General features: G+C 40.0%; 1 protein-coding gene across 1 annotated transcript; it reads left to right on the top strand.

Annotated features, from left to right (window-relative positions):
* Nucleotides 1-7,403: 7,403 nt before the first annotated feature.
* On the top strand, nt 7,404-13,227 carry LOC135252048 (aquaporin-8-like). Its single transcript, XM_064329929.1, has 6 exons — nt 7,404-7,448; nt 7,775-8,076; nt 9,933-10,059; nt 10,693-10,907; nt 11,281-11,415; nt 11,658-13,227. The coding sequence occupies exons 2-6, from the start codon at nt 7,826-7,828 to the stop codon at nt 11,713-11,715; spliced, it is 786 nt and encodes a 261-aa protein (XP_064185999.1). The 5' UTR covers nt 7,404-7,448; nt 7,775-7,825; the 3' UTR covers nt 11,716-13,227.
* Nucleotides 13,228-15,678: the final 2,451 nt, after the last annotated feature.

Genomic DNA, 15,678 nt, shown 5'->3' with positions numbered 1-15,678 from the left:
AATTAGAGTGAACATGCTGAGCTAGTCTTGTTGTAGTAGTGACCTAGATTGTTGATGAGAAATCAACCACAATGTGGGTTTATGCCAGTTTACTTCAAATGGAAACAAAAATGAACAACTAAAAACGCTCATTTCACCGCAGGTAAGAGTGGAAAAAAACTGATATATGTAAGAATGCTCGGCTACCTATTACAGATTTTACCTTTTAAGAATGAAAGAAGGAAAAAGGTCCTTTCAGTGCTAAGGTTTGTTCCTGTTGGTCTACCCCTACATTTAGCGCCTTCTTACAGAATGGAAGGTGCTTGAAGGTTACCAGTTGTATTTAGTCACACAGGTCCAGTTAAATTCAGTGAGTGATATGCCTGAATTCTCATCTACACTAACTGCCCTGTCAAACTCTGTATTCCTGTGGTCTGGTAAGGGAGAAATAGTCACTGGATCTTCGCAAAATGCAGTACAATTATTACAACAATGACACAGCAAAGGCGCAATTTGGCCATTCCAACTTAAGTGAAAAACCTCCAAAAATGCATGGTAAAAAATATTGGTAATATTATAGTGATTTATTATACGAGTCTATATTATCATTAGAAATGTGCTGACTAGTCTACAACGTATCAGGAAAGATGTTGGAAATTTTAGCATTTAAAGGTCATACGTGTATGCTTGTAATATATAATAATACAAAAATATATCATTTGGATTCATTTAAACCTAAAAATTGTGCACATTTCTTTGGAAAACGGATATACAAATGGTATCGCTTTAGTCTACAGCTATGTTCTATGAGATCAACCCTTAAGGATCAAGGCCTCATTGTTGTTTGCAAACCACTTATTACCCCAGTAATTTTTTTGCAAACAGTTATGTTTCCTGGGAAATAAAAGAGCAATAAAGTTAGTGATTGCTCAGTGGAGCCAAACTTTGTTAATGAATGCCTCCCGCAACCAGGGTTAGGCATGCAAAAAGGAACCATTAATGACCATTATCGTAATGTTATATGAAGTACTTCCTGTCCTTAATGTCAGTGTTACTGCCTCAATGACCACTGTGTTGAAACAAAAACGAAGCGGTAACACACTTATCTATGTTAAATATCGATGCGGAAAGCATGGCCTAAGCAATATTGCAAACCTGAACTCCCCTGCGCACCCAACACAAAATGTGCTTTGATGGTAGATAATGCTCCTCCAGGCTGGAGGCACATCTACACCTGTGCTGGATGCCCTTACGTGCTGAACACCACGAGGAACGTGCAGCAGAACTGAACAGGTCAATTCAACATAAGTCTGACCACGCCACCCAACAGCTAACAGAATCTTCTTCACTGTGCTGTCCTGGAATAGTCTGGTTTGTTTTGTTCCCATGGAAACACTACACTAGCCACCCTGGTTCTCGTTCTATGAAGACAGTGGAAATGAGAACTGTTATTTCACTGGCCCTGATGCACTTCATGTTGGCCCTGAGAGATAATTAAGAGTAAGAACCTTTTTTGTAAAAAAATTTTGCAAAATGAATTCAACCAAATGACAGGCAATTGGCATAAGAACTGGCCTGGCAGTATTCTTTGTGTGTAGTCTCAGTTTAGATACCTTTATTTTGAACATTGTGATACACACACACACACACACACACAAAACAATAATATGCTTCAATGATACACATCATGAATTACATTTATGCATACTTTAAGAAATGCCACCATACAATGAAAAGTGTTAAATTTAAATCTATAAAGTTAAAATGAGACAACACGTATTCAGAGTCTCCAATCTGCTGACAGCCAGATTTAACACCAGAGATTTCACTGTGGTGTTTGTTTGATCCATCCATTCTGCAAAAATTCTTGGTTTAGCCTATTGAGGAAGCTTTAAAAAATTCATGAAAACATGAAAACCGTGGTCCCCACTCCCCACTGCTGATCAGTTGCTCTAGTCACACAGTAACCTGTGAGAGGAGGGGGAGCATGGAGCACATGAACTTCCAATCTTCACTTGCCTGGAACTAACTGCCATAACACTGTTCCACAGTTGGACTATGACGTTGATGTGTGAAAACACATACAAAGCCGGCTTTTGTTTTTCTTGGCTTGTACATTGTGATCTTGTACATCCGGTTTGATGGGTAAATGCAAATTTAGCTATTTAATTTCACAACTCTGGCAGGGAGAATAACAAGCAACGGTTAACACCATGTTACGTGGAATGTAGGGACTTTTAGCAGGAAAAGATTTTTTAAAAATAGTTAATTCAAGCAGCAGTCCCCAGAGTTGTGGGAGAGGTTAAGGTGGGTAAAAATGGCAAACTAGACACCCGGTAAATAATAACTTTGCATTAACATTAATACCAGTCAAATTTAACACTTAATATTATGCAGTGTAATACATGTACTGTGGACATGCAGTTGTTTTTATTTCTTTAAATATTCTAATTCCACATTTGAACACCTTTGTAAAAAGGTGACCTCTAAAAAAGTAATGGGTCACAGAAATGACATTTGTCAGCTAAGTGTGCAGTGGTCTGAGTACCACTTCATATGTTCATAACGGTGAAATATGTTTAACGACAGTCCGCACATTAAGATGTTCTGTTTTTTCTTTGTTTTTTTTAATAATAAGAAATCACTGATAAAGTATATTTGACCCAATTTTGAACCATATCAGAGTAGTCTAAACACTGAACATTTTACTCAGCATGTACCGTTATATTTCTGTTAAAATAAATTTAAAATTTGAGTATAGATCGTCGGGGCTCACAAAAAGAATTAGGAGATCAACGCAGAGGCAAGTTAAAAAATTTAAAAAATATATATATTTTTTAAAGTCTTTACTGAAGTCATCAAAAAAGCAAAGGCAAAGACAGCAACAGGAGGTAATATACCAGTAATACAGACACAGGGGACTAGCACCTAGGACTAACATGAAAGAATACGAAGACCAAGCACTAAAATTCCATACAAGGGCAAAAAGCAGTAATTTCATTTTTGGTTTCTTAGCATTTTTTGCAACATTAAAGACATCCTTTATGATGTGGTATAATATGTCTCCACTGTAGTTTTTTGAATAAAATGGGGGTTCAATTTACAGTAACTACAAAAAGCCCTAGGGAAGCCAAAGCAAAACACCGTGCTCAAGTGCATAAACTAGCCTACTCAGCCTTTGTTTCACAGTGCTTTCACGTTAAGTTACTGTTTTGTTGCACTTCAAAGTTACTGTATGTTGCATTGGTATCTACTGTTAATGGAGAAGCACAGTCTGACTCAAAACCATCTCTAGCTAATAAATAAAGTAAAAAAAAAAAAAACTCAAAGCAATCATGTGATTTTACAAGGAAACATTTGCTGGTGTTTAACTCTTTTTGTGTTATAGTATATTTCCTTGTATTGGCATTATATCATTAGAGCGAGAAACCTTTACAAGTTAGGGGATAGAAAAATAATTACCGTTTTATTTTGTTAGAATATAAACATCACTAGGTTCTTATGAAGGTTGATAATGCACAGTGATATCAAAAAACAACAGAAATAATTTGATTTAAAAAGATACTAGGAATATCACAAGAATACCATAGAATAATAAAAATGTGCAGTTTCATCTTATATCATTATCAGAATATGGATTTTTAAAATCATAATTATCATTATATTGCTTTGAATTGTGATCAGTGACTTAAGTAAAATATAAAAGGGCAGTTACTGCTTTTTGCTTTGGTATGACCTAATATTTTTTGTGTACCATGCAATGGCAAAATACAATAACTTTCAAATAAGGGTCAAAGGTCAACTCAGACGTAAAAATAAATATGTAGAAAATTAAGCTTATGGAAAGCCAACAAACTGGCCCCTCTCCATAGACCTGCCTACAACTCATTTGGCTGGACAAGAAGAATTGTAAAGCTATTTTTCTCAGTTTTACACTTCGGAAGTTACTGTCTTTTGCCTTCGCAAGGCTGAAAAACAAGAACTTACATACACCATGAGACACATGCAGACAATCATTGAAAACGAGCAGACAAGTGCAGACTGGGGAAAACCAATAATCCTATTACCAAAAAAATTAACAGGCAGGAGACACTAAACATGGAATACACAAAAACAGGTAAACTAAAATTGGGAAGCAGGCGGCAACTAGTGGCTGGAGAAGTGACAGGAACCCCCCTCCAAGGACTGGTCCTCAACTGGGACACTGTTGGTGAAAGTTGCAGATGAGGTGGGGGTCCAGGATATCCTGGGCAGGAACCCAGGACCGTTCATCTGGCCCGTAACCTTCCCAGTTGACCAGGTACTAAATGGTCCGTCTCACAATGATGAGGATGCGGTGGACCAAGTAATCTGAGCAGGAGGGGGCTGTTGTATGGGTGAGCTAAGTGGCTGGACACCACCGGCTTGAGGCAGGACACGTGGAAAGCAGGGTGGACCCGCATGGACCGCGGCGGGGGGGGTTTGTAGGTGACCAGACCGGATTAATATGCTGCAGGATTTTGAAGGGATCGACGAACCCGTAGGCCAACTTCCAGGGCTCCACCTTGAGGGGAAGATCACAGGCCGACAGCCGTACCTTCTGCACCGGACAGTAGAGTGTAACAGGGTGACGCTGATGGTTGGCCTGGTGCTGGTGTCTGGCTAATGCCCCGCTGGAGAGCCACTCAGACATGTCTCCAAGTCTGGTGACAGTGGCAGATGAAGGTTCAGGCAGAGGACACCCCAACTTCTTCCTCCAGCTCAGGAAATAGGGGGGAACCCAAACTGCAAAAGCCTTGTGGATGAGCACTGAAGGGTATAATTAGTATATTTGGCCAAGGCGGCTAGCTTACTCCACAATGATGGGTTGCACTGACGTGACACCTCAGGATGGTCTCCACGTCCTAGCTGATGCACACTGGACTGAGGATGGAACCCAGAGAACAGTGTGGTGGAGGCACCTACAAGAGCATAAAGCACTCCAGAACTTGTAGAACTGGGGGAAACCCTCAGTTGCAGGGAAACCCATGGATGTCTGAGCAGGGGAACCTCAGGCGAGTCCACCAGGTGTAAGTGAATTGTCTCTGTATGGGAATCGCAAATCCTGAGCAGGAGGGGAGTGGGGAGCCACTTTACCTGGCCCAAGCCTAGGGGTCTCAGAGACCTACTACAGACAGGGGTTGAGGCAAGTTAAATCAGTAGCACTTTCCACCTAAAGGCCAGTGAGTAGTCAAACATTTCCCGAAGAACCAGAGTCAATGAAAGCCTGCAGGTTACATCTGGTGGTGGTCCAGTGGAAGCTCACAGGCAATAAGGTGCAGGGAACAGAGGTCAGGAAAGTTGAGTTGACTTGTCAGGTCCCTGACGAGTCAAGTTTTTCCAGAAGCTTCAAGCATGAGGCAAGGAAATGACCAGGCTGACCACCAGCAGTTGCAGTGCTTTTCACACATACTGTACTGCTCCCTCTCCTGGGGTGACAGCCTGGTTCTGCTGAGCTGCATGGGTTCCTTCGGTTAAGAGGTTGGTAATCCTGTGAAACCTGGATTACCAACCGCTGGGTTTCAGTTAGTGCATGGGTGGCAAGTGAGGAAGAACTCTGTGGAGCTTGTGATGTATCAGATGAGGCTTATGATTGATGGAGTCTCATGGTGGAAAGCAGTAATCCCTTCCTCTTGCTAGCAGACGAAGATGGCCATCAATCTGTATGTTGCTAACACCCGGCGCAGTCGATAGTTGGTGTCAACCAATTTTCTTGAATGGGGGGTGGTGGGGTGGTGTGCTGGCGGATATTGTTTAGGGGGTGGTGAGGCGGTTAGTGATGATGGGTGTTGTTGACCGGGTGGGGGGGGGGGGGGGGGTTCGGCAGGTATGTGCACAAGGATTTGCATGTTATGCATTCAAACGATAAAGTGCTTCTCGTCACATTAATACCACTAATTAAATAAACCGGCAGTGAACTGCATCAGAGAAATAGGCTTTTTCACAAAGCACTGCACAAAAAACCGTCACCCCGTGCGGTCTGCACCCCGCGCACCCCCATAGTGACGCCTCTGAGGAAAACCACCATTGAGATTGAAATCTCTTTTGTGAGGGGGACCTGGCATAAAACACAAAGTTACACAAGACAGTCAACCATCGAGTTACAAACATCAATTGGGGAATGAGACAACACTCATTGAAATGTAACAGTAATTAAAAAGCAATGCAGAGTTTAAACGCAGGAGAGTATTTCAGTCACAAATTATATGAATTCCATGCTTAAAGTCAGCAGTTGAAAGTAATTGGTCAAGTTTTTGATTTTTTTTTTTCCAACTGTAATGTGCAAAACATCTGAAACCCAACTTTTCACATTCAGTAAAGGGATGAGAGACTTTGAAGAGTATCACATCAGTAGAGTGGAGGTGATAACTATGTGTATTTTTAATAAGCAAACAGCTGAGGCATGAAGGAAATAGACTATTGTTTTATAAATGAATATATACAGTACCAGTAGATCAATCTACTCAGATGTAATGAAGTCATCCCAGACCATTTATATAGCAGACAGTGACGGGTTAATGATATAGCACCTGAAATGAACACCTGAAATCAACCGCAAAGCACTATGGTAAACTGTGTACAAGGCATGTGAAGTACAGGAGGAAGCATGCATGTAAAGTATGACTCCATAGTCAAGAACAGGTTAAAAAAAAGTAGCTAAAATCAGTTTATCAGTTTCCTCTTGATTTTTATAACTAAAACAACATTTATTCCTGAAATAGAAGCCTTATCTGTTCGCTTTCAAAACACGTTAAAACATATTGCCTGGTGTATAATCAGGGACAAAATAACACAACGTCATTTGTTTTCAACACGTTTAAAGTGTGCTTATTAAATGTACATTTAATAAAAGGCTTCTCACAGCTTGGAATATCAAAGCTCAAAATACAAACGCAATGCCATTAACAAGCATTTTCTATTTTACTGAAAAACATCATGATTTTATTTTATAATGGCCTAGAAACAAACAAAAAAAAAAACACACAAACCATTGATACAATAGAAAATGCTTGTAATGGCATTGCATTTGTAATCTGAGTTTGTTTACCAGTCACCAAGTTAATCCCTCTAAATGCAAATATGTGGTTTGACGTCAAATGACCAAAACTTTAGCTTACTTTTCGTAGACTATACAAAAATCTTGCTTTGGGGGGAGACGTTTGGAAAAATCCAAAAAGCAAGTCCAGCTCCATCCAAACCACTTTATGTTCAAGGAGGTTACTGAGTCTGGCCACAAGGTGACCCAAGCATGCCTGTGGCACTATATCAAGGATCAGTGGTCAAGGATAATATCTTCCAGAACATTAATTTTTGAATATGCGTAACACTAACGCTGTTAGGAAGTGGCTATATGTTAGGCAAGCCCTATAAAAGCTGCCTTCTTCCAAGACAGATGCATCCGTGATCTCCCTGTTTTTCAAGAAAGGACGAGAAGTTACTGGGATATAGTTGTGAGTGAGTCAGATGTATATTTCTATTACAAAATGTTTTCATGGTCAAGCCTATGTATTATCACACTGGACGATCATAAATATTTAGAAGAGAACATACTCTTATATATAATCAAACACCATTTGCATGTGATTGTCATTATTATTCGTAAATTCTCACAGAGCAAACCTGAGATTAGGATTAGTTCAATTAATATTTACAAATATGATATTTCATTTCCTTCATACATTATTAAGATTGAAGAAAAAAAACTGAAATGTTGTGCTGAAGTCTATTTTTCCGTGTGCTGATTAATACACAATGTTTGTTTTCCATTTCCCCACAGTCGCCAAAAGAAGTTGCTACCTAACATTTCTCCATCTCTCCTGATGCCACCATGTCTGCCCTGCCAGCCGGGCCCGGTAAGGGGGATTGTGAAAAGGGCGAGAGGCAGAAAAGCAGCGGTGGTCGTAGCGGGTACGACACGTACGTGCTGCCGTGCGTGGCCGAGTTTTTCGGGACTGGCCTCTTCGTGTTCACCGGCTGCGCTTCGCTGATCGAAAACTCTCCGGGAACTGGCAGGCTTCAACCGGCCGTCGCGCATGGACTCGCGCTTGCTATTTCTGTGGCCATTACGGCAGGAGTGAGGTACTGTATATGGCGCAGCAGTTCTTGACAGTAACTAACAGTAGTGCCCTTTCATGTTAACGGACCGTTGTGAGTTCAGAGCTTTACGTGTGAAAACCAACAAAAAAAATCTCACCAATTTAATAGTTATGTTGGCTCAGCTCTTGTTTGAAGTGGGATTTCTGTGGTCGCTACAGTGAGTTACGCCAGTGTTTCTCAGGCCTAGGTGCAACACCGTGTCTAAGCCCGAAGTATGCAACCCTGTTACTGGAGGTCTGCCATCCCGTAGATTTTTATCAATAGTCTATGTTTGCGCACTTGACTCTGCTAATTAGCAGCTCAATGAGATCTCTAACTGTTGAATGATGTGTGGCTTAGTTAGGGTTAGAGTGAAAACCAACAGGGATGGTTGATCTCCAGGAACAGGGTTGGTTACCAGCTGGTCAAAGCTGTGTGCTCAGGATCCGTGTACTTTTTGGCCACTCGTTTTCTTTTTCAGTGACAGGAATTACGTTACAGTGCACTTTTATAATTATGTAATGGTGTACTTTCATTTCTAAAAAATATTTAATTCATTATTTGCATGCAACGTCAGTGTCTGTGCATTGCAACTACAGCAATGGACTGTAAGCATTTGTCCTAACTGCTACAGCTGACATGGGCACAGTCAGAGATGATGAACTAACCATCTCTGGTACCGTTTAGGCCACTAATCCATGCCCACAGATTTCCACATCAATTTGACCCCTGGGATGCTCCTTTCTCCCGTGAGAAAATGGAAATAAGAACATGACACCATGAACTTAAAATTTCAGTTTCTGTAATTTTATGTTTAAAATTGGTCACCAACATGAATAACCATTTGATTCAAATTTTGCAATATCTGTTTTTAAAACGAATATCAAATAACCATTCATTTCTTGTTTTCTTATTTCTGTTCATGAAACAGAAAAAGATTGGCCAAAAGTAGCCTACACGGATCGCTCAGTTAAGCAGGTAATTATTCTATTAGTTGGACAGAAAGCTTTTCTGAACTGCCTATTAATTGTTGATTAGGCCACTCTCAGCAGAGACAGATTGCCCAAGCTTGATAAAGATACAGACATGAACGATGAATTATGTATTTATCTTTATTTAACAAAACATCTTCTGAATGAAGAGTTAAGTTGAGAAGAATATATATACAGATGGTGTGGTCCTGGATCAAATTCAGGAAAACACTGAAATAGCCTACAAATGTTTGAGGAAGTATGTAAGCCAAAACTTTAAAATTTGAAATTTAACTTTAGTAGTTTGACGAAAACCCATTTCACATTACAATTTGTACTTCACTGACTTCATTAAATACATTTTGTTTGTGGCATCAGATAACTGACACTGAGCATTATGTCCATAAAACAGTAATAATATACAATAAACAATGCTGTGGACCAATATAGCTACATATTTTGTTCTAATTAAACATAAGTGTTACCGAGACTTCTAGTGATGATGTACATGGATATAAAACATCACACATGCTTAAATTCAGGACTCAAGGTTAAGTAGAAGGTGTGATAGCATTCAGCTTGGGAAGTGCTGTGACACACAAAGAACAATTAAATGAAGGACAAGAGCTCATGCCATAATTTCCATCACCGCTGTCACCGTTTGTTTTGTTTTTGTTTTTGTTATTTTGTTTTTTTGTTTTTTTTCTGTAAATACCTATGTAAGCAGCACAGATGATTCAGTGGCCAAAATGAATTTTGCCGAATCAGCTGATGAAACGCTCTTTCACATTCACGCAGGTGACTTAAATACCGGGCGCCTGGCCGTCCTTGTTGTATTGGTCTATCTCAGCCTCACCTTGTTTGCTATATTGGTTCTGTTTGGTCTAGTGGTGGACACATGAACCCTGCAGTGTCGCTGGGAGCAGCCTTGTGTGGAGGTCTCAATGTCTTCCTGCTTATTCCCTTTTGGGCGGCGCAGTTCTGTGGAGGGCTGGTTGGGGCTGGCTTAGCACGGGTGAGTGGACCCGTGTTCTCATCCAGATCACAGCTGTGAATCTTAAGAATAGAAAAATAAAAGACACACACTCACTTAATGCTCCAAAAAACAAATAGCGGTGTTTATTTTGCCATGCGAGATGTGAACATTCCATCTGCATAGGTCTTCATCTGAGATCTTCATCCTGTGCCTCTTTCCATAATGTGCTTCACAGACAGTCACGGCTGATTGTACTTCTCAAATCCATTTTGGCTCTCTCACTCTCTTACAGACTCTGTCTCTCCCACCCTCTCTTTCTCTCCTCTGTCTCCCATTACACTTACAGTATGTGCAAATCCCAGACATGAACAGTGCAAAAAGCCCTGTTTTGATGAAGAGACAGGCATGTTCATGACAGCAGATAGGGAAAGTTTATTCACTACCAGCTGTAGGAATAAATGTGTGATACAAAGTTTTTATGAAGGATCAACCGTTAAGCCCCAAGCACTTAGAATGGCTATTTCTGCAAGTTTTACATTAATCTTAACGGTGCAGTATGCAAGTTTGGAGAAACGAGCAAGAGAGAGCATGGTTTTAAAAAAAACCTCAGACTAAAAGGCGTTCTTCTTCTCCATAATGAAAATGGCGTTCTCTCGCTCTGTCCACATGCAGGCGGTGTCATCGGACGCACGCTTCATCAACGCGACGGGCGGAGCCTTCACCTCCATCAAGACCGACGAGCAGGTGGCCGGCGCCCTGGTGGCCGAGATCGTCATGACGTTCTACCTGGTGCTCACCGTGTGCATGAGCGCCATCAACAAGCAGAGCAAGACGCCCCTCGCCCCCTTCTGCATCGGGCTCACGCTCACCGTCGCCATTCTGGGAGGGTAACTATGCCTGTTCTATGAGTTTGTCTGTCTGTATCGCACATTCTCGATCCTTTCAGAAATGTACTTAGGAAGCTACATCAAACAGTGTTAAATAGTAAATCGAGGGGTTACGACGAGTAGCATAACCAGATATATCAACATTTTAATGAAAGATTAAACAAACTCATGCTGCATAATCCCATTTCGAGCATTTTGCCCACATACATCCATACACATCCACCAAGAAGAAACAAATGTTTAAAATGTGTTGAGACAGCCTTTGTCCATATAGTGTAATGTAATATTCATGAGAAAATCAGGGCTAAATCAGTAGTACCAGGACTGCAGCATATTTGTGTCTCTGACTTTGGTCTTTTCTCGTTGGTGTCAGGGGTGGGGTGTCGGGTGCCTGTCTGAACCCAGCCAGAGCCTTGGGCCCGGCGGTGGTGGCTAACTACTGGCCCTATCACTGGGTGTACTGGGTTGGGCCTCTCATTGCTGCAGTGATCGTAGGAGTGGTCCTCAGGTACTATTATACTAATAAAATCAACATCATAGTGTCATGTCATCAAGAAATGAATGATGTTGTTTTCATTTATCATACTGTTTCTTTTATTTTAAATATATATATAATAATGCAATATTACAATTATGAGTATTATAATTAAATATTATTTATATGTTATTAGTTGTGTGTATTAGAAAAACACACAATAGAGAATGACAGTGTTTTCTTCATCGTCAACCTCTCTTTTATCTTCTTCAAAGGCTTCTTCTCGGTGACCCAGGGATACGACTTGTCATGAAGACGGAAACTTTTGCATGAAATCTTCAACTTTTCAACTTCTTTTTTTTCATTCCCACTGCCACATACACACACACAAACACACACGCACATGCACACACACACACACACATACGCCAAGTCACACCACCAAGATGTGAGGGAGACATCACATGTGCACTGCTGAGATGTTTTATCTGCCAGCAAGCATGACTGTGTGAGCTGTGGCAGACCCAGGCAGTTTGAAAGGAAGGACGTATTGCTGCAGTACGCAGTCTGACGCAGGGCCAGTCTGACTGGACTCTACCCTAAAGGAGACACAGACACAGGGCCTTACAGTGTCACGGCTCCGGCTCCTGACCACTAAATGCCGTGTTTTAGTTCTTACCTTGTTCCTTTCATTTCTCTGTGTTTGGTGTCTCGTGTCTGTTAATCATTCGTTGTTATTGGATAATTGATTCTTCACATTTCGCTGGTCTGCTCGTTTCCAGTGATTGTCTGCATGTGTCTCACTGTGTATTTAAGTTCCTGGTTTTCTTCAGTTCATGTTTTACTGGTATTCTACTGGTATTCTACCTCCTTTAGCCTTATTTCTGTTTTGTGTTTCTTTGCTGTTTAAAGACTTCAGTAGGCTTATTAGCCTGCCTCCGCATTGATTTCTATGCCTGGGTCCGAATACTTTTTGTGAGCCCTGACATACAGTGGATGGCAAATCGTCTCGTAGCACTAAGCAATAGAAATGTTCATTTGCATTTAAAAATGGATGAATTGTGTATGTTATTTAACAATTAAATTGCACCATATTATTCATCATATTGAGTAGATTTAGAAAATCATACAAAATATGTAAACAGTGTTTGCTTGCATGCCAGTCTATTGAAGGGATGACACTGGCTTTGCCACCATATCTGTTCCAGCTGCTATGTGCGTTTTATTTTTTGTTTTTTGTTTTTTTTTGTGGACAATTGTCTGTGAACAAACTGAGGAACATGTAAACCATTATGTAAGAAGGCTAGAGAGAAAAATGTTTGGGGGGAGGAACCAATGGTATGATATTAATTCAATCAACTAAGTGCCAGACCAACAACACAGAGGTAGAATCTGCCTAAAAAACCTTGCTTTCAACCTCTTCAGATAAAACTCACCTGCCTGTATCAGCCTCAATCTAAATTTCACTGTGGGATTTCATTTTCACAAATAGATATTGTATAATATTAATGCTATTTTTCGTATTTACAGAGGTATGCTGAGCTACAAAGAGAGCTGGATATTGGTATGAATAAATGTATGGATATATTTTGGTATCTGATTAAAAATTGTAAATAACTATGTGAGAGGATCACAACTTGGATTATTTCTGGGAACCTGTCTAAAGGGATAAATGTACATATGATGGCTGTTTGTTAGCATTTGTTTCTGGAACATATAATTGTTTTTGGTTATCATTATTAATTACTGTGTTTTAATACTTTTATTTTAATAGTCCTACATGAATTTGAGACAGAAGTACCAATTCAGACTGCAATTAACACTTAATAAATGGTTTGTTACACACTGCAAGACGTATATGGAAAATTATTTGTGAAGTTCAAATACATCTATTAATTCACAAATATATCATGGGGGCAAACCTCTATAGTTTGTTAGTGGGACTGAGTTATTTAAATGATCAGCACAATGGAGCAGATAGCTAAGTGTTGATCTTTATCATCTGCATGTTACTTTGTGGTGTACATATGCTCGCATGCACATGTGTGATGTACACAAGTCATCACCTGCCACAGCATCCAGATATTTGCATGCCATTCACAAACACAGGTCTTCCATTACTAATATTCGACAATCACATTTTTTTACATTACTTTGTTATCCTTGGTTATAAACCCTGTTCAAGGCAGCACTGCAGCTCCAGCTGAACCTTTATGCAAAACTGGAATTGTGTGTACTGTGTAAACTATAGTAACATAATATGTATGTGCAGTTTGCGATCCATATTATAAAGGACAAGTCCTTTACCTGCCAACAAACACTGTTTGCTGCTGTCATAACCTTTTTAATCAGTCAATACAGTAAAATCAACAAGCTTCTTCAATAGTACCTTTATAAGACTGGCTTATGGGTCACAGTATGCACAGTATGACTTTCCTCTTCAGAATGTATTTTAATTCCTAATACAGGAATTTTAATTCTTTGTTATCACAGTGCTGTCCCCTTCCCCCCATTTCTAATATCAATTGACTTCTCAATTCTCCCTTTACCCAATGGGATCATTTAGTTGCCAGTGTGCGGGGGGCCAGTGAAAATTGGTGATAGAAACAACGATGGAAATTCTCTCTCTCTCTCTCTCTCTCTCTCTCTCTCTATTATATATATATATATATATATATATATTATATATATATATATATATATATATATATATATATATATATATATATATAGGCTGATATACAGTAGGGACATATTCCTAGCAATGTATGTCAAGAAAAATCAATGAAAAAGAGTACAGAAATAAACACTGCCTAAGTCAATCTTGACTACAGCAATAATAACCTTTACAGCGCTGTTAGTTAAGCTGTGGTATAGTAAACAATATATTTCCATCTTAAACACATCCAGTCGGCCTATTCCTAATAATAAACAGTAATAACATTACTTAATAAATAATTTGACAGTGTCTCCCAAGTTCAAATTCAAACCTCTATCTTCCACCCATTCCTTCTCTCTTACTTTCTCCCCTCTGTGCATAATTTTTGTATCCTGTTAAAAGTATTCATTGGGAACTTTAGATCACACAGATAACCTATATCTGCCCCCCTCCCAAACACACACACTACATTTTGACAGATCATTCCAATCGTGTGGCCTTTCATTGTAAATGACACACATCCGTAAGACATCCGTTTACTGCCGCTGCTGTACGCTTCACCATCCAACTGTCCGGCCGCCTCGAACAGACCCAAAATTAGATAAATGTGCAGCTGCCCTGTTCCACCTGACAGAGAGTAATGACACCAATAGATACTGTAAAAACCAATAATGTGATCTGTGCAAAGGGGATGTTGCATATTTCACCGCCACACAAGCCTGTATGTAATATATTTACCCAATGTCATCACAAACAGGCAACAGCGTTTATTTAGATCCTATCAGTATCAGGTTTGTATCACAGAATGAGGCCATCTGCTCTGTCCTTTTTGACCACACGAAAGACAAAGAGGACTTCATCATGAAACTTTTTTGAAACTATAAATCTGAAAGGCTCAAATCATTCATTAGTACAGTGCCGATTTGCACTGTGCTTGTTTGTGCATGCCTGCGCTTGTGTGTGCGCATGCACGTGTGTGGGTGTAGGTTCTGATCAGTGCATGTCTGGACACTTAGGTATGTGGGGGTCTTTGCTTATTTTGTTGATCTTTAATGAGCTGGCAATGACATCGGACCTTTTCATCTGTTTCTAATTAAAATGACTGCAAAAACACAGATATTGCTGAAGAACATTATTACAAATGGGCAATGATGTTTATTTACATCAGAGCTAAACTCCTAAATAGTGTTGCCGTTTGGATCCATTTCACAGTGGGAACGGCCCGGTTCTGCCACTAGATTCGATTAATTCCTCTGCCGTCACTCATCATTCGATATAGCCAATAACATCAATTTACGCCGTATAATATTATAGAAACAATAGCAGAAACAAAATGAGTTGGAACACCAAGACGAGAACAGATGGCACATAATTGCCTCGTGGAGGAAGCCAGGGAGTCAATTTTTACTGCTCTCGAGGGAAAGACTATTTCAAAAAGTGCAGGTGCATTTGTTTTGATCGGGAAAAGCCTGAAGGAACCGTATGAAGAAGAAGAAGAAGGAGCTCGTCACGCGCACATTAGAGAAGAATTTCACAAAAGCACGATTACTTTATTAGCGAGACCTGGATGCACTTGTACACTTTCATTACGCCAAATGAAATAAACAAGGCGAACGGCAGACCCACAGCGAGGGCAT

The sequence above is a fragment of the Anguilla rostrata genome, chromosome 3 (genome assembly GCF_018555375.3).
Source record: "Anguilla rostrata isolate EN2019 chromosome 3, ASM1855537v3, whole genome shotgun sequence".
In the NCBI taxonomy this organism is placed as follows: domain Eukaryota; kingdom Metazoa; phylum Chordata; class Actinopteri; order Anguilliformes; family Anguillidae; genus Anguilla; species Anguilla rostrata.
The sequence above is the reverse complement of the archived record's forward strand: the minus strand, read 5'-3'. Positions and strand labels throughout refer to the sequence as shown.